At 44.0% G+C, this 23,527-nt stretch overlaps 1 protein-coding gene across 1 annotated transcript; it reads right to left on the bottom strand.

Moving 5' to 3' along the window:
- Window positions 1-5,374: 5,374 nt before the first annotated feature.
- Window positions 5,375-18,703, bottom strand: LOC118378612 (LHFPL tetraspan subfamily member 6 protein). The gene is made up of 2 exons (XM_035765597.2): window positions 18,319-18,703; window positions 5,375-6,106 (listed from the first exon to the last, which is right to left on the bottom strand). The coding sequence occupies exon 2, from the start codon at window positions 5,936-5,938 to the stop codon at window positions 5,513-5,515; it is 426 nt and encodes a 141-aa protein (XP_035621490.1). The 5' UTR covers window positions 5,939-6,106; window positions 18,319-18,703; the 3' UTR covers window positions 5,375-5,512.
- Between the last annotated feature and the right edge of the window lie 4,824 nt (window positions 18,704-23,527).

Here is a 23,527-nt window from a genome sequence, read left to right as displayed (position 1 = left end):
CTCTAACCACTAGGCTACCCTGCCACCTCTACACTCTAACCACTAGGCTACCCTACCACCTCTACACCTAACCACTAGGCTACCCTGCCACCTCTACACTCTAACCACTAGGCTACCCTGCCACCTCTACACTCTAACCACTAGGCTACCCTGCCACCTCTACACTCTAACCACTAGGCTACCCTGCCACCTCTACACTCTAACCACTAGGCTACCCTGCCACCTCTACACTCTAACCACTAGGCTACCCTGCCACCTCTACACTCTAACCACTAGGCTACCCTGCCACCTCTACACTCTAACCACTAGGCTACCCTGCCACCTCTACACTCTAACCACTAGGCTACCCTGCCACCTCTACACTCTAACCACTAGGCTACCCTGCCGCCCCAACTGACTTGCCTAGTTAAATAAAGGTAAAATAATTAAATAATACACATCAATGTGATTTTACTCCTTGCTTGGACTAACTCATTCTTAGCTCTTTTCCTGTCCTGTCCTTTAGTGGAGGAGTTGAGCTCTTCTTTAACATCATCTATCTATGATGAACCCCTGTCCTGCACTGAAGTCTCTGAACACCTCAACCCCTGAAGTCTCTGAACACCTCAACCCCTGTCCTGCACTGAAGTCTCTGAACACCTCAACCCCTGAAGTCTCTGAACACCTCAAGTCCTGCACTGAAGTCTCTGAACACCTCAACCCCTGAAGTCTCTCTCTGAACACCTCAACCCCTGAAATCTCTCTCTGAACACCTCAACCCCTGAAGTCTCTGAACAATAAATAAATAAATAAATAAATAAATAAAGCCCCTTCAATTGAATTGAAAATTCAAATTGAACTCCAAAGCCACATCATGAGGCAGGAAGTGAGTTTGGAATAACATTACAATGCTTTTCAGAGTGGCCACAGCCATCCATAACAGGTTCTGGCTCTAAATTCAATTAAATTCAAGCTTTATTGGCAACATGTGTTTTCACCGCCAGAGCAAGTGAACGAGATAATAAACAAAAGTGAAAATAAACAACACAAATGAACACTCACAAAATACATTTCAAATGTCATATTATGTATATTTTCAGTGTTGTAACGATGTGCAAAGAGCTAAAGTACAAAAGGAAAAAACAAATAAGCATAAATATGAGTTGTATTTACAATGGTGTTTGTTCTTCACTGGTTGCCCTTTTCTTGTGGCAACAGGTCACAAATCTTGCTGCTGTGATGGAACACTGTGGAATTTCAACCAGTAGATATGGGAGTTTATCAAAATTGCATTTGTTTTCGAATTCTTTGTGGATCTGTGTAATCTGAGGGAAATATGTCTCTCTAATATGTGTCATATATTTGGCAGGAGGTTAGGAAGTGCAGCTCAGTTTCCACCTCATTTTGTGGGCAGTGAGCACATAGCCTGTCTTCTCTTGAGAGCCATGTCTGCCTACGGCGGCCTTTCTCAATTACAAGGCTATGCTCACTGAGTCTGTACATAGTCAAAGCTTTCCTTAAGTTTGGGTCAGTCACAGTGGTCAGGTATTCTGCCACTGTGTCCTCTCTGTTTAGGGTCAGTCACAGTGGTCAGGTATTCTGCCACTGTGTCCTCTCTGTTTAGGGGTCAGGTATTCTGCCACTGTGTCCTCTCTGTTTAGGGTCACAGTGGTCATTCTGCCACTGTGTCCTCTCTGTTTGTCAGTCACAGTGGTCAGGTATTCTGCCACTGTGTCCTCTCTGTTTAGGGTCAGTCACAGTGGTCAGGTATTCTGCCACTGTGTCCTCTCTGTTTAGGGTCAGTCACAGTGGTCAGGTATTCTGCCACTGTGTCCTCTCTGTGTACTCTCTGTTGTCAGTCACAGTAGTACTCTCTGTTTAGGGTCAGTCACAGTGGTCAGGTATTCTGCCACTGTGTCCTCTCTGTGTAGGGTCAGTCACAGTGGTCAGGTATTCTGCCACTGTGTCCTCTCTGTGTAGGGTCAGTCACAGTGGTCAGGTATTCTGCCACTGTGTCCTCTCTGTGTAGGGTCAGTCACAGTGGTCAGGTATTCTGCCACTGTGTACTCTCTGTTTAGGGTCAGTCACAGTGGTCAGGTATTCTGCCACTGTGTCCTCTCTGTTTAGGATTAGTTTGCCTTTGGCCGAGATTTTTGTTAATTCTTTCCAATGTGTCAAGTAATTCTCTTTTTTGTTTTCTCGTGATTTGGTTGGGTCTAATTGTGTTGCTGTCCTGGGGCTCTGTGGGGTGTGTTTGTGTTTGTGAACAGAGCCCCAGGACCAGCCAAGTTAATTTCTCTTTAGGTGATGGCTTTGTTATGGAAGGTTTGGGAATCGCTTCCTTTTAAGTGGTTGTAGAATTTAACGTCTCTTTTCTGGATTTTGATAATTAGTGGCTACCGGCCTAATTCTGCTCTGCATGCATTATTTGGTGTTTAATGTCGTACACGGAGGATATTTTTGCAGAGTCTCAATTTGGTGTTTGTCGCATTTTGTGAATTCTTGGTTGGTGAGCGGACCCCAGACCTCCCAACCATAAAGGGAAATGGGTTCTATAATGGATTCAAATATTTTTTTTGCCAGATCCTAATTGGTCTGTCGAATTGTATGTTTCTTTTGATGTACGCATCGCTTGTTGTCTAGGGCAACGGTGTCTAGATGGAATTTGTATTTGTCGTCCTGGCAACTGGACCTTTTTTTGGAACACCATTATTTTGGTCTTACTGAGATTTACTGTCAGGGCCCAGGTCTGTCAGAATCTGTGCAGAAGATCTAGGTGCTCCTTGTTGCTCAAGGTTGGGGACAGACGCACCAGATTCTAGTAGGGTGAGGCTGGGTGCTTCAAACTGTTCTAGTGCCAATTTGCAGATATATACAGTTGAAGTCGGAGGTTTACATACACTTAGGTTGGAGTCATTAAAACTCATTTTTCAACCACTCTACAAATTTCTTGTTAACTAACTCTAGTTTTGGCAAGTCGGTTAGGACATCTACTTTGTTCACGACACAAGTTATTTTTCCAACAACTGTTTACAGACAGATTATTTCACTTATAATTCACTGTTTGGAGGGAAAAGGGGGAGGCTTGCAAGCTGATGAACACCATCCCAACCGTGAAGCATGGGGGTGGCAGCATCATGTTGTGGGGGTGCTTTGCTACAGGAGGGACTGGTGCACTTCACAGAATAGATGACATCACGAGGATGGTAAAATTACGTGGATATTTTGAAGCAACATCTCAAGACATCAGTCAGGAAGTTAAAGCTTGGTCGCAAATGGGTCTTCCAAATGGACAATGACCCCCAAGCATACTTCCAAAGTTGTGGCAAAATGGCTTAAGGACAACAAAGTCAAGGTATTGGAGTGGCCGTCACAAACCTCAACCTCAGAACAGAAAAAGCGTGTGTGAGCAAGGAGGCCTACAAACCTGACTCAGTTACAACACCTCTGACACGAGGAATGAGCCACAATTCACCAAACTTGTTGTGGCAAGCTTGTGGAAGACTACCCAAAACGTTTGACCCAAGTTAAACAATTTAAAGGCAATGCTACCAAAATACCAAATACTAATTGAGTGTATGTAAACTTCTGACCCACTGGGAATGTCATGAAAGAAATAAAATCTGAAATAAATCATACTATTATTCTGACATTTCACATTCTTAAATAAAGTGGTGATCCTAACTGACCTAAGACAGGGAATTTTTACTAGGATAAAATGTCGGGAATTGTGAAAAACTGAGTTTAAATGTATTTGGCTAAGGTGTATGTAAACTTCTGATTTAAACTGTAATTGGAGAATCCAGTATGTTCTTTAATAGTTGATTCTAAGACTTGATCATATATATGTTTTTTTCTGTCTGTTCTTTGTTATAGGGCCAAAAGGATTGGAGAAGTGGTTTCCCCATACATCTCCATTTTGGATAGATAATTCTTTGTGTTGTTGTTTGTCTAGTGTTTTCCAATTCTCCCAGAAGTGGTTAGAGTCTATGGATTCTTCAATTACATTGAGCTGATTTCAGACGTGCTGTTCTTTATTTTTGTATTGTTGTATTTTTGTAGTGTATTTCTGTATTGTTTTAGTGATTCACAGTAGTGAAGGCGTAGACTCAGGTTTTCTGGGTCTCTATGTCTTTGGTTGGATAGGTTTCTTCATTTTCTTTCTTTGGTTTTTGCATTCTTCATCAAACCATTTGTCGTTGTTGTAAATGTTCTTAGGTTTTCTGATTTGATAGCAAAGTTGAGAGGTATGAAGTACTGGTTTATACACTACCGTTCAACAGTTTGGGGCCTTGTTTTTCAAAGAAAAGGACATTTCCTGGCCATTAATACAACGTCAAATTAGTCCAAAATACAGTGTTGACATTGTTAATGTTGTAAATGACTATTGTAGCTGGAAACGGACGATTTTTAATGGAATATCTACATAGGCGTACCGAGGCCCATTATCAGCAACCACCACTCCTGTGTTCCAATGGCACGTTGTGTTAGCTAATCCAAGTTTTTCATTTTAAAAGGATAATTGATCATTAGAAAAGCCTTCTGCAATTATGTTAGTACAGCTGAAAACCGTTGTTCTGATTAAAGAAGCAATAAAATGGTCCTTCTTTAAACTAGTTGAGTATCTGGAGCATCAGCATTTGTGGGTTCGATTACAGGCTCAAAATGGCCAGAAACAAATAACTTTCTTCTGAAACTCGTCAGTCTATTCTTGTTCTGAGAAATGAAGGCTATTCCATTTGAGAAACTGCCAAGAAACTGAAGATCTCGTACAGCGCTGTGTACTACTCCCTTCACAGAACAGAGCAAACTGGCAAACCAGAATATAAAGCAAACTGGCAAACCAGAATATAAAGAGGAGTGGGAGGCCCCGGTGCACAACTGAGCAAGAGGACAAGTACATTATAGTGTCTAGTTTGAGAAACAGATGCCTCACAAGTCTTCAACTGGCAGCTTCATTAAATAGTACCTGTAAAACACCAGTCTCAATGTCAACAGCGGACTCCGGGATGCTGGCCTTCTAGGCCTCAGTTACAAAGAAAAAGCCATATCTCAGACTGGCCAATAAAAATAAAAGTTTAAGATGGGAAAAAAAACACAGACACTGGACAGAGGAACTCTGCCTAGAAGGCCAGCATCCAGGAGTCGCCTCTCCACATCTGCATTGCTTTCCGTTTAGGGTTTTTGTATGAACACTTAGTGTCATCTGCTGATGTCAGGGCTTTACTACAGGGCTTTACTACAGGGCTTTACTACAGGGCTTTACTACAAATGCAAAGAGGAAAGAGTATAACTGTTCAGTTGAACCACTGAATCACAACAGTCTGTGATGGAGAGTTGAGGGACCTCTGGGGTCAACTGAAGGTAGAGAGCTAGTCTCGGGTAACCAGACATCACACTTTAAACATTCTGGCAGAACCTGACGCCATTCACTGTAGGTTCTAATGTAAACAGACATCAGGCTGTTAGTGGACTAACTCACTGTGAGAGAAAATACAAGTTTGTAATAGAGCCTTAAGGTGGTAGAGAACCTTTAGCCCTTACGGAGTAAACAGAGGGAACAGACTGCCTCACCTCCAACAAACTGTATCCCCCCGGCCACACGTCCGATGGTCCTGGAGATGAGGTCAGAGATGCAACATCCCATGAGGGCTGTGAGGGCCACCAGGAGCAGCAGACCACAGCCCACCCCCGTCACCACTGTACAGATCCTCCACTCCAGACTAGGTATCCCCTGGAAGGAAGCATAACGGCCACACTGCTCCAGTATCACTGTGGCCTGGCTCTCCTCGTCGCGCACCGGGTAAGAGCACCGCCGGAAGGTGCTGAATGAGACCGGCTTGTCCATCTGGGAACCGAGCAGCCAGTAAGGCATGAAGAAGCCGACACAGGAAGCCGCAGCGCAGAGCAGGGAGAGGAGGGTCCAGATTACACCGGCACAGGTCAGGCTAGAGGCCATGTCGATTGATGGGTAAAAAGTTCACTATTATATAACTAGAAGACTAGAAGTTGCCAGAATAGACAAAAAAAAAGGAGATGTAGCTTTTGTTGTGCTCTTGACTCCACCACAGGCCTAGACTACCAGCCTGTCTCTGTCTCTCCCCTCGTACTGACTGACTTCTGTCCCCTGCGGAGAGAGAGAGAGAGAAAGAGAGATGGAGAGAGAGCGAGAGAGAGAGAGAGAGCGACAGAGAGAGAAAGAGAGAGAGAGAGAGAGATGAGAGAGAGAGAGAGAGAGAGAGAGAGAGAGAGAGAGAGAGAGAGAGAGAGAGAGAGAGAGAGAGAGAGAGAGAGAGAGAGAGAGAGAGAGAGAGAGAGAGAGAGAGAGAGAGCGACAGAGAGAGAAAGAGAGAGAGAGAGAGAGAGGAGAGAGAGAGAGAGAGAGAGAGAGAGAGAGAGAGAGAGAGAGAGAGAGAGAGAGAGAGAGAGAGAGAGAGAGACAGAGAGAGAAAGAGAGAGAGAGAGAGAGGGAGGAGAGAGAGAGAGAGAGAGAGAGAGAGAGAGAGAGAGAGAGAGAGAGAGAGAGAGAGAGAGAGAGAGAGAGAGAGAGAGAGAGAGAGAGAGAGAGAGAGAGAGAGAGAGAGAGAGAGAGAGAGAGAGAGAGAGAGAGAGAGAGAGAGAGAGAGCGACAGAGAGAGAAAGAGCGAGAGAGAGATGGAGAGAGAGTGAGAGAGAGTAGACTTTAAAAAATAGTAGAAGACTCAAAACATCATGATTGTATAATGAAACCATTAAAAGCAGTGCACTTAATCTGAGATCTGGTGTTTGAAGGGTGTTTGAACGTAAACCCAATGTAAGTGATATGTTACACAGAAAACGTTTACTAAAAAAAAATATTTTAACGCAACATGCAACAATTTCTACAATAATACTGAGTTACAGTTAATACAATCAGTCAATCAAAATAAAGTCATTAGGGCCTAATCTATGGATTTCACATGACTGAGCAGGGGTGCAGCCATTGGTGGGCCTTGGAGGACACAGGCCCACCCACTTGGCAGCAAGGCCAACCACTGGAGAGCCAGGCCCAGCCAATCAGAATGAGTTTTCCCCCACAAAAGGGCTTTATTACAGACAGAAATACTCCTCAGCACTTTTACTTGAGTCATTTTCTATTTCTATTTTCTATTTTCTTTTACTCAAGTATGACAATTGGGTCATACTTTTCACCACTGCACTATATAGCCACTGCCATTTTAGCACTGCCATTTTAGCACGGCCATTTTAGCCTTTAGTTATGTTTAATCATTGTACAGTATATTCATATTGCAATGTATTAATATTAAATCAGTTAATAACTTAATTATAGAATAATAATAATCATATTAATCATAATAATAACCATTTCTCTCCCTGCAGAAAACATATATACACACACATATATATATATATACTACGTTACCCACAGGCTGGCCAATCCTAACCACAGCCAATCAAGACAAGCCAATCACAGACCAATGCCAAATGAACTGTCAATCATATCATCTAACGGTACTGTGATTCAATACATCTGAACAACCTTCCATGTACAGTCATGACTCAGATCAGAGACATCAGCATAATGGATAAGCTGGTGGATCGCATCGAACTACATTTACATTTACATTTAAGTCATTTAGCAGACGCTCTTATCCAGAGCGACTTACAAATTGGAACTCTGGGCTGAAGTTTTGTACAAGTTTTGTATGAGTGCTACTGCTAACATTAGTGCTACTGCTAACATTAGTGCTACTGCTAACAGTAGTGCTACTGCTAACATTAGTGCTACTGCTAACATTAGTGCTACTGCTAACATTAGTGCTACTGCTAACATTAGTGCTACTGCTAACATTAGTGCTAACATTAGTGCTACTGCTAACATTAGTGCTACTGCTAACATTAGTGCTACTGCTAACATTAGTGCTACTGCTAACAGTAGTGCTACTGCTAACATTAGCAGTCATTGCCTGTATCCCCCCCCCCCCATGAATTTTAAATATAATGCCATATGTTCCTTGCCTTTCAAGAATGTGAATATGATAAATACCTTACAGATCTTTGAACTGTCTTAGTTTATCAATATAAAAATGTGAATTGCCTGTTAATGCTTTGTTGTCATTCGATCATTTGAAGATAAAGCATTTGAAGCTTCAAAATCATATCTTGAAGAAAAACAAGTTGTTGTATTGATTAATTACTATCCAGGGACAAACTTAGTCATTTGTATTTTCACAAAAACAATCTTTTTTTTCTATATCCTTTTTTTTTTAAACGCATAAATCTGTAGATTAGACCGTTTGGATTTGTCCAATGAGGAGCTTACCAGAACACCATATTAGAGCAGGGAACATACAAAAAGAGGGACTTCAATTTAACAGTGTTTAGAAGAAGGGTATCTAATTCTTCTTCTATTTTGGAAACACCAAAATAGTGTTTTCAACCTTTTTTTCCTGGTTTTAGTGCTCTCAGTCTCTCTGCACAACTCTTGATTAAGTGGTGTTACAACACACCATGTTATATTCCAGAACTCCTTAGGATGACCTTTTCTCAAATCTGTCTCATAACCAATATTCCCTGTAAGCTACGCATGGGCGCGCAGCTCCCCTGGGACTGCTGTGCAGAAGAAATATGAGCCCACATAGAGAAGCACGGGATTGAACTTAACCCAACTTTCTAGAGTTTTCCCCCCTTTAGTTAACACTATCAACATGTCCCTTCACTGTGGGAATTGTGAATGAATCAACGCAAATATTAGCCACTTTCAATGCAACATACCGAAAACAAAACAAACTTTGCAAGAGTTTTGTTTTGTTGTAGGCACAACGCATCAGAGTAGGATTCTATTGCATTGACAAACACGACTCAGCCCGTACTCTACACAGACCAGTGCGGCATAACCAATCAGAGATGCAATAGGACTATATGCAAATAGACCATTGCCATATATGGATGTGTGCCATTCACTGCGAACTGGACTGTGTTCACAGCATGAGCGGTCGTGAGTAGATGAGCTTCTCATCTACTCACGACCGCTCATGCTGTGAACACAGTCCAGTTTGAGATCAAACTGAGAGCTGCATGTTGTCGCGTGTCTACATTTGTTCATATCAACTAGTTAGTGAGTTATTAGCCCAGTTATAAACCATTTTTGGTCAGCAGTTGGTGAGTGATTGCTTCTTACAAGCACAAGACATCTTTTGAAAAGTGAGTCAGGTAAAGAGCATTTTTTTATTATTATTATTAAAAGAGGCAGTGTTGTATTTTGAGAAAGGATTATCTGTAATAATGGCATGGGAATAATAATGCATTTCATTTTTGTAAAGTGGTTTTCTTGCATCAAACAACACAACAACATGTTCGGTCACCACCTTGTCTGAAGGACAAGTGGATAAACAGGTTAATGTCAAGGCCTGCATTATGTTTTTTCTTCTTCAAAAGTCTCATGGAATGTAGGTCCTACATTGAACACCATACTTTTGGCTGCTACTGTAGTCTGAATGATAGAACAGCTATTTCCATGTTAAAATGTAGGGTTCACATCCTTGTAAGTTTTGGATAATCTTGCTTTGGTCCAGTGGACCCGATGAATGAGTTTGCATTGAATGAGGCCGTGTCGAGCGCAAATAGAAGAGCAATGTAACCTTTTGAGTGGCCCCTTCCCATAGTTCATCAGATATTTCCTCAACCAGATCCTCCTCCCATGAGGATTTGATATTGTTTAATGAGATATATGCCATTTAGCAGACACTTTTATCCAAAGCGACTTACAGTCAAGTGTGCATACATTCTACGTATGGGTGGTCCCAGGAATCGAACCCACTACCCTGGCATTACAAGCGCCATGCTCTACCAACTGAGCTACAGGAGATGACTTGTAGTGAGCAAATTTGACTATAGATTATTGACAAGGTGCCTTTCAGAGTAGGAAGTGGGGTAAGAAATGTGTCGAACCGTGTTTCATCAGGAAGGGTGAAGAATCCTGGATCTATGCTGCGGATGTAACTCCAAACTAGTAAGAACCTAAAAATAATGATGTCTGGGGAGACCAAATTTAGCTGATAATTGTTCAAACATACTAAATGTATTGTTAATATACAGATCTCTGAATCTTTTAATAGGGAGACTAGACCATGTTGAGAAAGCACCATCAACAGCCATCAGCACGTTTAAAGTGGCTTGAACTTTTAAACATCAACACGAGGTAGAGACAATAAACTCACCTCAGCCACCGTGCTTCAAGCAACACTGAACCATGCATGAGAGCGCCAGCTGTTCTGGACGACTGTGTGATCAAACTCTACGTAGCCGATGTGAGTATGATCTCAAAACAAGTTAACATTCACAAGGCCCTGGTGCCAGATGAATTACCAGGACACCTTCTTAGCAATGCGCTGACCAGCTGGCGCTGTCTTCAATTACATTCTCAACCTCTCCCTGACCCAGTCTGTAATAGCCCCGTTTCAAGCAGAGAACCATAGTCCCTGTGCCAAGAACGCCAAAGTAACCTGTCTATATATTGCCCTGTAGCACTCACATCTGTGTAGCCATGAAGTGATTTGAAAGGCTGGTCTTGGCTCACATTAACACCATCATCCCAGACACCCAGGACCCACTCTAATTCGCATACCGCCTCAACAGATCCACAGATTGAGCAATCTGTACTTCTCTCCACAATGCCCTCCCCCACTTGGACAAAAGGAACACCTATGTGAGAATGCTGTTCATTTATTATAGCTCAGCGTTCAACACCATAGTGCCCACCAAGCTCATCACTAAGCACGGGAACCTGGGACTTGCTGACAGGCCGCCCCAAGGCGGTGAGGGTTGGCAACAGCACATTCGCCACGCTGACACTCAGCATGGATAAGATGGCAGAGCTGAGGGCGAGCGAGCGTCTTGCCGGTTCCTGCTCAACTTGCTTTTTTATTTTTTGTTAATTTTTTACTTTGTTTGCTCAGAATATTCGTGCAAAAACAACCAACAAACTGGAACATGAATCGGAAGCTACACATTTATCTCTCAGCACCCCAGCGCCGGCGACGAAGATGAGGAATCAAAGGGGGACTCCAAGCTGAAAAGACAGGCTACACAGCCGCCTCTTCCTAGTAACCTGATAGTTTATTTTCCATTGATGAGACATTAACCAATGTGAACTCAGAGCAAGGCTTCAATCGCAGAAGGCCATCAGGGAATGTTGTGACTTTGTTTATACTGAGAGGTGGCTTTACGGACCATACGCTCAACCAGAAGGTCATCTCTGCTATTCAACCAGAAGGTCATCTCTGCTATTCAACCAGAAGGTCATCTCTGCTATTCAACCAGAAGGTCATCTCTGCTATTCAACCAGAAGGTCATCTCTGCTATTCAACCAGAAAGTCATCTTTGCTGTTCAACCAGAAGGTCATCTCTGCTATTCAACCAGAAGGTCATCTCTGCTATTCAACCAGAAGGTCGACTCTGCTATTCAACCAGAAGGTCATCTCTGCTATTCAACCAGAAGGTCATCTCTGCTATTCAACCAGAAGGTCATCTCTGCTATTCAACCAGAAGGTTATCTCTGCTATTCAACCAGAAGGTCATCTCTGCTATTCAACCAGAAGGCTTCTTAATATTCCAAATGGATTGCACGGCGGCTTCTGGTAAGTGTCTGGGGGAACAATTCCTGGTGTACCGAATTTGAAAACATTGCGAGCTCCTGTTCACCCGACCTGGAGTTTTGATGCTAAAATGCAGACCCCACTATATGCCGAGGCACTTGTGTTATTATCACAGCTGTGTGCATGCCGCCACAAGCAAAGCAGTCTTTATTGTTGCGGTGATTTTAACCAACCCTGTCTAAAACAAATTTTCCCAAAATATCACCAACATGTAGGATTCAGAGAGCTTGACAATGTATACACAAATATCTGTGACGTGCCCCTGCATCTGCCAATCAGATAATGTCTCTCTGTTCTTAATCCCCGCCTACAAGCAGCAACTCAAGAGGAAGGCACCAACACCAGGAATAGGGAGGCGCTGGACAGAGGAGGCAGACTCAATGCTGCAGGACTGTTTTGAGAATACTGAGTGGAATACGTTCAAACTCATCCACCCAGGACTCATCCATCAACATTGTGGAATATACATAATCAGTTACAGGCTTCAATAGGAAATGTGTTGATGATGTTGTACCCACAATAATAATCTAGACATACCACCAACCATAGCCGTACCATGCTGAGAGCCCGTACTGCAGCAGTAACAATGTCGGCAGAATGAACCCAGATGACTCGTACAAGGCAAGCAGGTATAAGCTCTGCAAATTCAAAAAGACAATACAGACTCAAACTTTAATTGATGTTCGACAACTCAAAGACTTGCGTTGCAAGGACTACAGACTGTCACAAGACTACAAAGGCAAATCCAGCTGTGCGGTGCCCACCGAAGCCTCCCTCCCCTGACGAGCTTAACACATTCTATGCTCGCTTCGAAGGCAGACAATACAGAACCATTCAGGAAGACTCTCGCTGTTCCGGACGACCAGGTGCTTTCAGTCTCCGAGGCTGACGAGAGGAAAACTCTCAAATAGAGTGAATACTCACAAAGCCGTCGGCCCAGATAGCATCCTTGGCCGCATCTTTAGAGTGAACATCTTCGATCTGTCCCTGTTCCACGCTGTAGTCCCCACCTGCTTTAAGGAGACCACCATTGTCCCAGTGCCCCCCAAAAAAAACATGGTGACATGCTCATATGACTATCGCCCCGTCGCGCTAACCTCGGTCATCCTGCAGTGCTTACAGAGGCTGGTCATGGCCTAAGGCCAGCATGCCAGACACCCTGGACCCACTCCAATATGCCTACCGCTCCAACGGATCCACAGAAGATACCATCACGCGGCCGTAACACATCTGGACAAGAGGGACACCTATGTGAGAATGTTGTTCATTGACTACAATTCAGCCTTCAACACTATTGTTCTCTCCAAGTTCGACAGCAAACTCAGAGCCCTGGGTCTGGACACCACCCTCTGCAACTGGATACTGGACTTCCTGATGGGTAGACCACAGGCTGTGAGGATTGGCAACAACACCTCACATTGACCCGTAACACAGGTGCCCCCCAGGGGTATGTACTCAGTCCTCTGCTGTACTCCCTGTTCACCCACGACTGCGTAGATTTGCATGACACCACCTCCATCATCAAGTTTGATGACGACACCAAGGTTATAGGCCTAATAACGAACAACGACGAGTCAGCCAATAGGGAGGAGGTAAGTGAACTGGCATTGTGGTGTCGTGACAACTACCTCTCCCCTCAACGTCAGCAAAATAAAGGAGTTGATTGTTGACCTCAGGAAGCAGAGGATGCCCCTAATCCACATCAACGGGACTACAGTAGAGAGAGTCACAAGTTAAGTTCCTTGGCATCCACATGGACTAACAACACAACCACTCTTGTCGAAAGGGCGCAACAGCGTCTCTACTTCCTAAGGCATGCCACGCTGGGTCCGCCATGCCGCCCCGGGGTTCTCTCCAAATAAGGTTGCAAGTTCAAACCCCCGAGCTGACAAGGTACAAATCTGTCGTTCTGCCCCTGAACAGGCAGTTAACCCACTGTTCCTAGGCCGTCACTGAAAATAAGAATTTGTTCTTAACTGACTTGCCTAGTTAAATAAAGGTAAAATAAAAATAAATAAAATAAAAAATACTACCACTGCAACATCGAGAGCCTCCTGACCCGTTGCATCATGGCCTGGTACAGGAATTGCTCCATCCACAAATGCAAGGCCCTCCAACAGGTGGTATAAACAGCCTAGTACATCACTGGGACGGTGCTCTGACCCGCCCAGTGCCTGAGGATGGTATGCAGCATCATCGAGGACCCCATACACCCCATTCAATGAGCTATTCTCTCCCTTACAGTCGGGCAGACGGTATCGGAGCATGAGGTCTGATACCAACAGGTTCAAAGACAGTTTCTATCTACAAGTCATCAGACTGCTGAACACTTGAACCGGACTTACCACCTGCTCTGATTCTCTGCACCTTAGCACACATGCGCTCACTCATGCACACGCACACAACACAACTGCGGTATCACGTATAATCCCTCTCCGGCGCTCGAGGTCACCAGGCCGCTCATTATTACGCACATCTGTCACCAGCACCTCATCAGACTCACCTGGACTCCATCACCTGTCTGATTACCTTCCCTATATCTGTCACTCCCTTTGGTTCTTCCTGCCTCCTCCCTATATCTGTCACTCCCTTTGGTTCTTCCTGCCTCCTCCCTATATCTGTCACTCCCTTTGGTTCGTTCTGCCTCCTCCCTATATCTGTCACTCCCTTTGGTTCTTCCTGCCTCCTCCCTATATCTGTCACTCCCTTTGGTTCTTCCTGCCTCCTCCCTATATCTGTCACTCCCTTTGGTTCTTCCTGCCTCCTCCCTATATCTGTCACTCCCTTTGGTTCTTCCTGCCTCCTCCCTATATCTGTCACTCCCTTTGGTTCTTCCTGCCTCCTCCCTATATCTTTCACTCCCTTTGGTTCTTCCTGCCTCCTCCCTATATCTGTCACTCCCTTTGGTTCTTCCTGCCTCCTCCCTATATCTGTCACTCCCTTTGGTTCTTTCTGCCTCCTCCCTATATCTGTCACTCCCTTTGGTTCTTCCTGCCTCCTCCCTATATCTGTCACTCCCTTTGGTTCTTCCTGCCTCCTCCCTATATCTGTCACTCCCTTTGGTTCTTCCTGCCTCCTCCCTATATCTGTCACTCCCTTTGGTTCTTCCTGCCTCCTCCCTATATCTGTCACTCCCTTTGATTCTTCCTGCCTCCTCCCTATATCTGTCACTCCCTTTGGTTCTTCCTGCCTCCTCCCTATATCTGTCACTCCCTTTGGTTCTTCCTGCCTCCTCCCAGTATCTGTCACTCCCTTTGGTTCTTCCTGCCTCCTCCCTATATCTGTCACTCCCTTTGGTTCTTCCTGCCTCCTCCCTATCTGTCACTCCCTTTGGTTCTTCCTGCCTTCCTGTCACTCCCTTTGGTTCTTCCTGCCTCCTCCCTATATCTGTCACTCCCTTTGGTTCTTCCTGCCTCCTCCCTATATCTGTTCTTCCTGCCTCCTCCCTATATCTGTCACTCCCTTTGGTTCTTCCTGCCTCCCTTTGGTTCTTCCCCTCCCTATATCTGTCACTCCCTTTGGTTCTTCCTGCCTCCTCCCTATATCTGTCACTCCCTTTGGTTCTTCCTGTTCTTCACTCCCTGTTCCTGCCTCCCTATATCTGTCACTCCCTTTGGTTCTTCCTGCCTCCTGTATCTGTCACTTCCTTTGGTTCTTCCTGCCTCCTCCCTATATCTGTCACTCCCTTTGGTTCTTCCTGCCTCCTCCCTATATCTGTCACTCCCTTTGGTTCTTCCTGCCTCCTCCTATATCTGTCACTCCCTTTGGTTCTTTCTGCCTCCTCTATATCTGTCACTCCCTTTGGTTCTTCCTGCCTCCTCCCTATATCTGTCACTCCCTTTGGTTCTTCCTGCCTCCTCCCTATATCTGTCACTCCCTTTGGTTCTTCCTGCCTCCTCCCTATCTGTCACTCCCTTTGTTCTTCCTGCCTCCTCCCTATATCTGTCACTCCCTTTGGTTCTTCCTGGTTCTTCACTCCCTTTGGTTCTTCCTGCCTCCTCCCTATATCTGTCACTCCCTTTGGTTCTTCCTGCCTGCCTCCCCTGCCTCCTCCCTATATCTGTCACTCCCTTTGGTTCTTCCTGCCTCCTCCCTATATCTGTCACTCCCTTTGGTTCTTCCTGCCTCCTCCCAGTATCTGTCACTCCCTTTGGTTCTTCCTGCCTCCTCCCTATATCTGTCACTCCCTTTGGTTCTTCCTGCCTCCTCCCTATATCTGTCACTCCCTTTGGTTCTTCCTGCCTCCTCCCTATATCTGTCACTCCCTTTGGTTCTTCCTGCCTCCTCCCTATATCTGTCACTCCCTTTGGTTCTTTCTGCCTCCTCCCTATATCTGTCACTCCCTTTGGTTCTTTCCTCAGGCGTTATTGTTTGTGTTTCTTGTTTTGTTCCATGTGTTATTTATTATAAAAGTCACTCCCTGTACTTGATTCCCAACTCCCAGTGTACAAGTTACACGCTGCTACCAGACTGTTATTATACTGCTCAATTTATACACTTGCCCCTCATCTCCCCACTTCCCTGATACACGTGTAAATATTGGGACTATAAATTATTCCTTCCTGTATTAAACTAATGCTACATTTTTTTATTCTATTCTACTGAGACATTTACTTTATGTTCATATACTTAGTTTTATGATGCCTTATTGTTGTTGCATTTTCGAGAAAGAACCTGCAAACAAGCATTTTGTTGTACAATGTATACCATGCGTATCCCGTAGATACGACTAATAAAACTGGAAACACGGTGGGCCCCCTCAGGGGTGCGTGCTTAGTCCCCTCCTGTACTCCCTGTTCACCAACGACTGTGGCAGTGCACGACTCCAACACCATCATTAAGTTTGCTGACGACACAACGGTGATTGGCCTGATCACCGACAACGATGAGAAAGCCTATAAGGAGGAGGTCAGTGACATGGCAGTGTGGTGTTGCCAGGACAACAACCTCTCCCTCAACGTCAACAAGAGAAAGAAGCTGATGGTGGACAACAGGAAACAGGGGCTGTAGTGTAGCGGGTTGAGAGCTTCAAGTTCCTCAGTGTCACCATTCTTTTCAATTTTTTTTTAAGATCACGGATAATTACAAAAAATACATTTTCTTTAAGCCATATCTGTAACAATAGTAGTTTTGGCTGACTACTAGGCACTTCCCTATTCAGGACCTCTATACCAGGCGGTGTCAGAGGAAGTCCCTAAAAAAATTGTCAATGACTCCACCCACCCAAGTCATAGACTGTTCTCTCTGCTACCACACGGCAAACAGTACCGATGCACCAAGTCTGGAACCAACAGGACGCTGAAGAGCTTCTAACCCCCAAGTTAAAAGACTGATAAATAGCTAACCAATAGCTACCCGGACTATCTACATTGACCCGTTTTGCACAAAAACTATTTTGACTGCTGTTACTGTTCATTATCTATCCTGTTGCCTAGTCCCTTTATCCCTACCTATATGTACATATCTACCTTAATTACCTCGTACCCCTGCACATCGACTCGGTACTGGTACTGTATATAGCCAAGTTATTACCTCGTACCCCTGCACATCGACTCAGTACTGGTACTGTATATAGCCAAGTTATTACCTCGTACCCCTGCACATCGACTCAGTACTGATACTGTATATAGGCAAGTTATTACCTCGTACCCCTGCAGATCGACTCAGTACTGGTACCCCATGTATATAGCCAAGTTATTACCTCGTACCCCTGCACATCGACTCAGTACTGGTACCCCATGTATATAGGCAAGTTATTACCTCGTACCCCTGCACATCGACTCAGTACTGGTACCCCATGTATATAGCCAAGTAGTCGTTATTCATTGTGTATGTGTTCCTTGTGCTGTTATTTTTCTATTATTTCTTTTTTTTTCCATCTCTGCATTGTTGGGAAGGGCCTATAGGTAAGCATTTCACTGTTAGTCTACACATGTTGTTTACGAAGCATGTGAAAAATAACATTTGATTTGAGTTAGCAAGTCGGAAATGTCCGAGTTTTCTAGCTCTGACTAGCAAGTGAACGCGGCATCATTCACAAGAGCAAACACTGTTCCAAATAAATATGAAAAAGAGGCAAAATCATATATGCTATTTACAAAATAAAATATGCAATGCATCTCACTTTATTCAAATCAATGCTCACACAACTTCAGCTGCTGCATGGGCAGAATTCTACCAAGCAGAGAGAAAGAGCACGCAAGACTGAGCGCATCAAAGACAGTTGAGAACACAAAGGGGATTCATCCTTTTCTTCTTCTTCTATTCCTCCCATAATTCATTCACAAATGCCTATTAATCTTGGTTTACGATCTCCAATTAATTTAGGTTTACAGTCTCCGGTGTAACGTAGCCAGCCTATTGGTTTGCAATACTGGCTAGATGATGATGCTCTGGTGAAGAACCCGTAATAATCACGAATGGGCGATAACTGTTCCTTACATTTTTACGCACACGAATGTTATTTGCACTAGTAGATTATTAAAATGACTTTGATACGCTATTTATCAAGTATGGTCAACTACTCCGGAGTCCGTATGGTGGAATGCACAGAGAAGCCCGTGTAGAACGTGAAGAGGGGGACGGGGACAAACCTGTGTGACAAAGCTGAACTCTACTCGGGTACAGAATAAACAATATACAAATCTAAGAATGTTTCCAAATACACGACAAAAGTAACACAGAAAAAGACAACTTAGCCTACATGATGAACGACTTGGTTGTTAGATTAGTCTTCTGGTCTTAATATCCCAATCGCGGAGAAAACCGAAAACTGAAACTAACTTCACAGATCGACAAAAAAAGAAAAAAACTAAATAATTATCCCCAAAATAGGTAATGGTATCGGTAAAAAAAAAAGCTGTAACTTTCAGCGTTGATGAGCAATGTAGTAGTTGGCAATAGAGATCCCCAAATATGTTTCTTGCTGTGAGCAGTGAAAGAGCAACGCTGCGAGTTGGAGCTGACGCCAGCCGCGGAAACACATTCAGACTGCTGTGAGCGGAGAGTCTGTGAAACACGCTCTAGAGGGGAACATCAATCACACCAACGTCCATCCAGGGGCGGCCGTGCGGCTCCGAGGACAGCTGCCAGCGTGTAGTTCTAAAAACCGGAAATGACTTAGCATTTTATACCGTAGTTCGTTGGCTATAGAGATCGCCAGCGTGTAGTCCTAAAAACCGGAAATGATTTACCTGTGGTTCGTTCAGCCATTCATACCTGTAGACTAAGTTAATAGGGATTTTGGAATAAACGCCTACAATAAGGTCGGAGGTTAATTAACACAGGATAATTTCAGTCAGTTAACATATCCTTTAATAAGAATGACGCCTTTATGTGTTGAAAAAAATAAACACATATAATGCTTAAAATGGTCTGCTTACCAGCTTGAACAAAAAACGTAAGGATGGGATATTGTTCTGCTCAATGCTGCAACCACATCTCTATAGCTGGAAGGTGTTCGTGTTTATAGGTTCCTGAATTATGTTGTCCATAGGACACTTTGGGTCCCGTCTGATAAGGTATACTAAGCCTGTTAGCGAGACATCAAAGGCATGCAACCTGAGGTGTAGTTTTATTTATTTACACGTTAGCACATTATTAAGTTTGTACTTGTTTTGATTAGGATAAATGTTTCAAAATTCCCAAAAAGGGTTGTTGACTGATGAAGATTATCACATTAGAACAAAACGTATAAGATCTCCCAAGCCGGTGTTTACTACAGACCTTATTTTCATAATTTATCCAAAATAGCCTACAAAAGTTAATTATTTTCCCCATAGGCTTTGGTCTAGGAGCCATGGAGGAGTTAGTGCCTATAAAGATGTCATTATTATTGCTCTATATACCAAAGATGATCTATTATATTGACACAATAGTCAAGTGACCGCTCTAAGGGGAGGGGAGATCAGGTGGAACCATTCTTGATGAGAGGCAAGATACATGTGAACAACAGGCACAACTCCTAGATAAAGTCTTTTTTTCTCTCTCAAAGTTGCTGAAATGCAATGTGCGTCCACTTATATGAGTGTAACAACCTAACCATTACTAAACGTCTATTCGATCGAATAAGCCTCACGTAGCAAATTAGCAATTGCATTTTTTTTGTTGGCCAAAATTGACCTCCATACTAAAATTGCTCACATCGTAGTCTTATTTTTATGGCAGATTTTGTGCGGAGTAAATGTTCTCGCTTTGTCTCTTCCTCTATGTCTATAGTCCACTTGTATCATCTCTCTCTCAATTCGATGGCTTTATTGGCATGTGAAATATATTTTAACGTTGCCAAAGCAAGTGAAGTAGAAAATACACTGAAGTGTAATAAAACAAAAAATAAGTGTAAACATTTTACACTCACACTTCCTGTCTCCTCCCTCTCCCCCTCTCTCTCTCCCCCTCTCTCCTCTCTCTCTCTCTCTCTGTCTCCTCTCTCTCTCCCCTCACTCTCTCTCTCTGTCTCCCCCTCACTCTCTCTCTGTCTCCCCCTCACTCTCTCTCTCTGTCTCCCCCTCTCTCTCTCTCTGTCTCTCTCTCTCTCCCCCTCTCTCTCTCTCTCTCTCTCTCTCTCCCTCTCTCTCTCTCTCTCTCTCTCTCTAACCGCCTCTTCCTCACTCTCTCTCTTCATCTCTTTCTCTTCCTCTCTCACATCAATCTCTCTCTCTTTCCTCCCACACACACACACACACACACACACACACACACACACACACACACACACACACACACACACACACACACACACACACACACACACACACACACACACACACACACACACACACACACACACACACACAACACAACACAACACTACACACACACACACACACACACATAAGAAACTTGAGATTGTGGAATTGAATGGCATTATAATGCAACATTAGTTTCCTTATACGTTTTATTTCTAAATCAGAACTGGGCTATGGCAATGCCTTCTGATGGGCCACCAACAATGCCTGTGTGTGTTTCACTGAAAAAGAGGCCAACCAATTTGACACAATGCTGATGAAAAATGTGTGTGTCAAGCTGGAGATCAGGCATAGGGAGGATGCAGCAACCCAGTGGAGTTACAAAACCAAGATGAGAGAACATGGCTGTGAATTATTCACACAATATCTCTCTCTATTTTTTCCGTGCTTCATTCTATAGCTAGAGGACTCCTGATATCTCCTAGAGTGATACGTACCATTTTTTTAATCCCGTCTTTATCTGTTGTGGTCTAGTACTGTCTTTTTTTTTGCTAGCTAGGACCATCTACTTTAAGTGCTGCCTGTCATCCCAGTGGCTTACTTGTAGTGTGAAGTGCTACTGTAACTGCTTTACAATTTGCATCTAGTTGTTGACACATCAACAAGGATCAAGGGGCCGTGCAATTTGTGACTTGTTTTGTTCTTTTTGTAGCTTTGTCAACTATGTGTTTTATATCTGTTTTCACCTCTCCCTGTAGGCTTCATCAACTAGCTTCAGCCAGGGGCTTTTAAAAAATAAAATAATTCTTGAGCAGATTGTCTGGGAGCCGGAATGTAATTAAAAATCATTTGTAGACTGCAAATTGACCGCAATTAAGCCCAAACAGATATAATATTTGACTAAAACATTGTTGTTTCAAATCATCATCATTTTTGTTGTTGTAATTTGTACATTTTCTGCTCAGAAAACATTGTGGGCTAAATAAAACCCACCCGGGGGACAAATTCGGGTCCGTGGGCCACCAGTTGGGGAACCTTGCTGTTGTACCCTGTTGTACCCTGCTGTTGTACCCTGTTGTTGTACCCTGTTGTTGTACCCTGGTGTACCCTGTTGTACCCTGCTGTTGTACCCTGTTGTACCCTGCTGTTGTACCCTGTTGTTGTACCCTGTTGTACCCTGCTGTTGTACCCTGTTGTACCCGGTTGTTGTACCCTGGTGTACCCTGTTGTACCCTGCTGTTGTACCCTGTTGTACCCTGTTGTACCCGGTTGTTGTACCCTGGTGTACCCTCTTGTACCCTGCTGTTGTACCCTGTTGTACCCTGTTGTACCCTGTTGTACCCGGTTGTACCCTGTTGTACCCTGTTGTACCCTGCTGTTGTACCCTGTTGTACCCTGTTGTACCCTGTTGTACCCACAACCCATGTGGAATTCTGGGTTTCTTTTGGAACTGCTGATCTGCGGTCAAGAACGCAGAGTTCATCTCAGCCTTTGCTGCACTTCAGTCCCTTGACTTGTTTGTCCCTGACGGAGACATGCATCACCCCAGAGAACACTGCTACTCCAGCTGCTCTTCCTTCATCTGACTATGTTTTCTCTCAGAATCCGTGCGCATCTGGTCGTCGCGGTGGTGGCACAGGTCTACTCATTCTCCTCCCTCTCTCACCTGTCCATATCCTCATTTTAATTCCATGCTGTCGCTGTCACTTGTCCACACAACCTTAACATTATTGTCATCTATCGCCCACCAGGTGCCCTTCTTTCCAACTCTCTCTTTTCCCTCCCTGCCTCTTTTCACCTCACCCTTTTCTACTCCTCTCCAACTCACAAGGCAGGCAATAGTCATGACCTCATCTTTACTAGTGGCTGTTCTCCTACTAATCTCACTGTAACCACCCTCCAGGTCTCTGTTCTCCTACTAATCTCACTGTAACCCCCCTCCAGGTCTCTGTTCTCCTACTAATCTCACTGTAACCCCCCTCCAGGTCTCTGTTCTCCTACTAATCTCACTGTAACCCCCCTCCAGGTCTCTGTTCTCCTACTAATCTCACTGTAACCCCCCTCCAGGTCTCTGATCACTACTGTGTTTCCTTTTCTGTCTCCCTTTCCTACAACCCTAACCACTCAGTCCCTCCCCGGATGGCCATGCACCGCCACAATCTTTGCTCTTCTCTCCCAAAACCAGCTTCCCCCTGAGTCCCTGCCCATCTTCTAAAAACATCTGAAACCCTACCTCTTCAAACAGTATCTTAAATAATCCTCCACCTCTCCTCAACCCCCCCCCCCCATTATTATTTTTAGAATGAATGAATTAAACCTGAACCAGCCTCCCCCGACTCTACTGATGGCAACGCTATTGAGGAAAATTTAGCTTTCTTTGCAATTGATATGTGGTTGTCCCATTTAGCTGTCTTAAGATGAATGCACTCACTGTAGGTCGCTCTGGGTAAGAGCGTCTGCTAAATTACTAACATTTTTTTTAATGAGAGAGAGAGAGAGACAGAGTGAGAGAGAGAGAGAGAGAGAGAGAGAGAGAGAGAGAGAGAGAGAGAGAGAGAGAGAGAGAGAGAGAGAGAGAGAGAGAGAGAGAGAGAGAGAGAGAGAGAGAGAGAGAGAGAGAGAGAGAGAGAGAGAGAGAGAGAGAGAGAGAGAGAGAGAGAGAGAGAGACAGAGAGAGATACAGAGTGAGAGAGAGAGAGAGAGAGAGAGAGAGAGAGAGAGAGACAGATTGAGAGACAGATTGAGAGAGAGAGAGAGAGAGAGAGAGAGAGAGAGAGAGAGAGAGAGAGAGAGAAAGTGAGAGAGAGAGAGACCATTGAAAGTCATAACTCTGTTTCCCTCTGAGAGGTCGAGAGTGAACACGGAGCAGGACACAATCCAATTCCTCTACAATGTAATGCAATAAAAGCTGTGACTGTGTAGCTATCCAATGTATTTATTCTGTGTCATTGTGGTGGGTTTTCACACCCTCACAATATTATTTATGTTGGTCTTTCTTGGGAAGATCTATTTAAAAAAAAAGTAATCCCATGTGTTTTCTTTATTTACCTTGATGCTCTTTATGACCGCCATACTATATAACCAATATGAATTACATAATTTGTAAGGGGTTCATGCACACAACATAAATTGTTACTCTGTAATCGAATAATAAAATATACTACTGGTAATTATAAGGAATGTACTACACAAAGCAGGACTCTTTTTGCCTTTGTGTTCTATGTA

The sequence above is a fragment of the Oncorhynchus keta genome, chromosome 18, assembly GCF_023373465.1.
Source record: "Oncorhynchus keta strain PuntledgeMale-10-30-2019 chromosome 18, Oket_V2, whole genome shotgun sequence".
NCBI classification, from domain to species: Eukaryota; Metazoa; Chordata; class Actinopteri; order Salmoniformes; family Salmonidae; genus Oncorhynchus; species Oncorhynchus keta.
This window is presented reverse-complemented; position numbering and strand designations above follow the sequence as displayed.

Excerpts from the sequence above, each read along its gene's own strand:
- LOC118378612 (XM_035765597.2), bottom strand. The coding sequence starts at position 5,938 with ATGGCCTCTAGCCTGACCTGTGCCGGTGTAATCTGGACCCTCCTCTCC.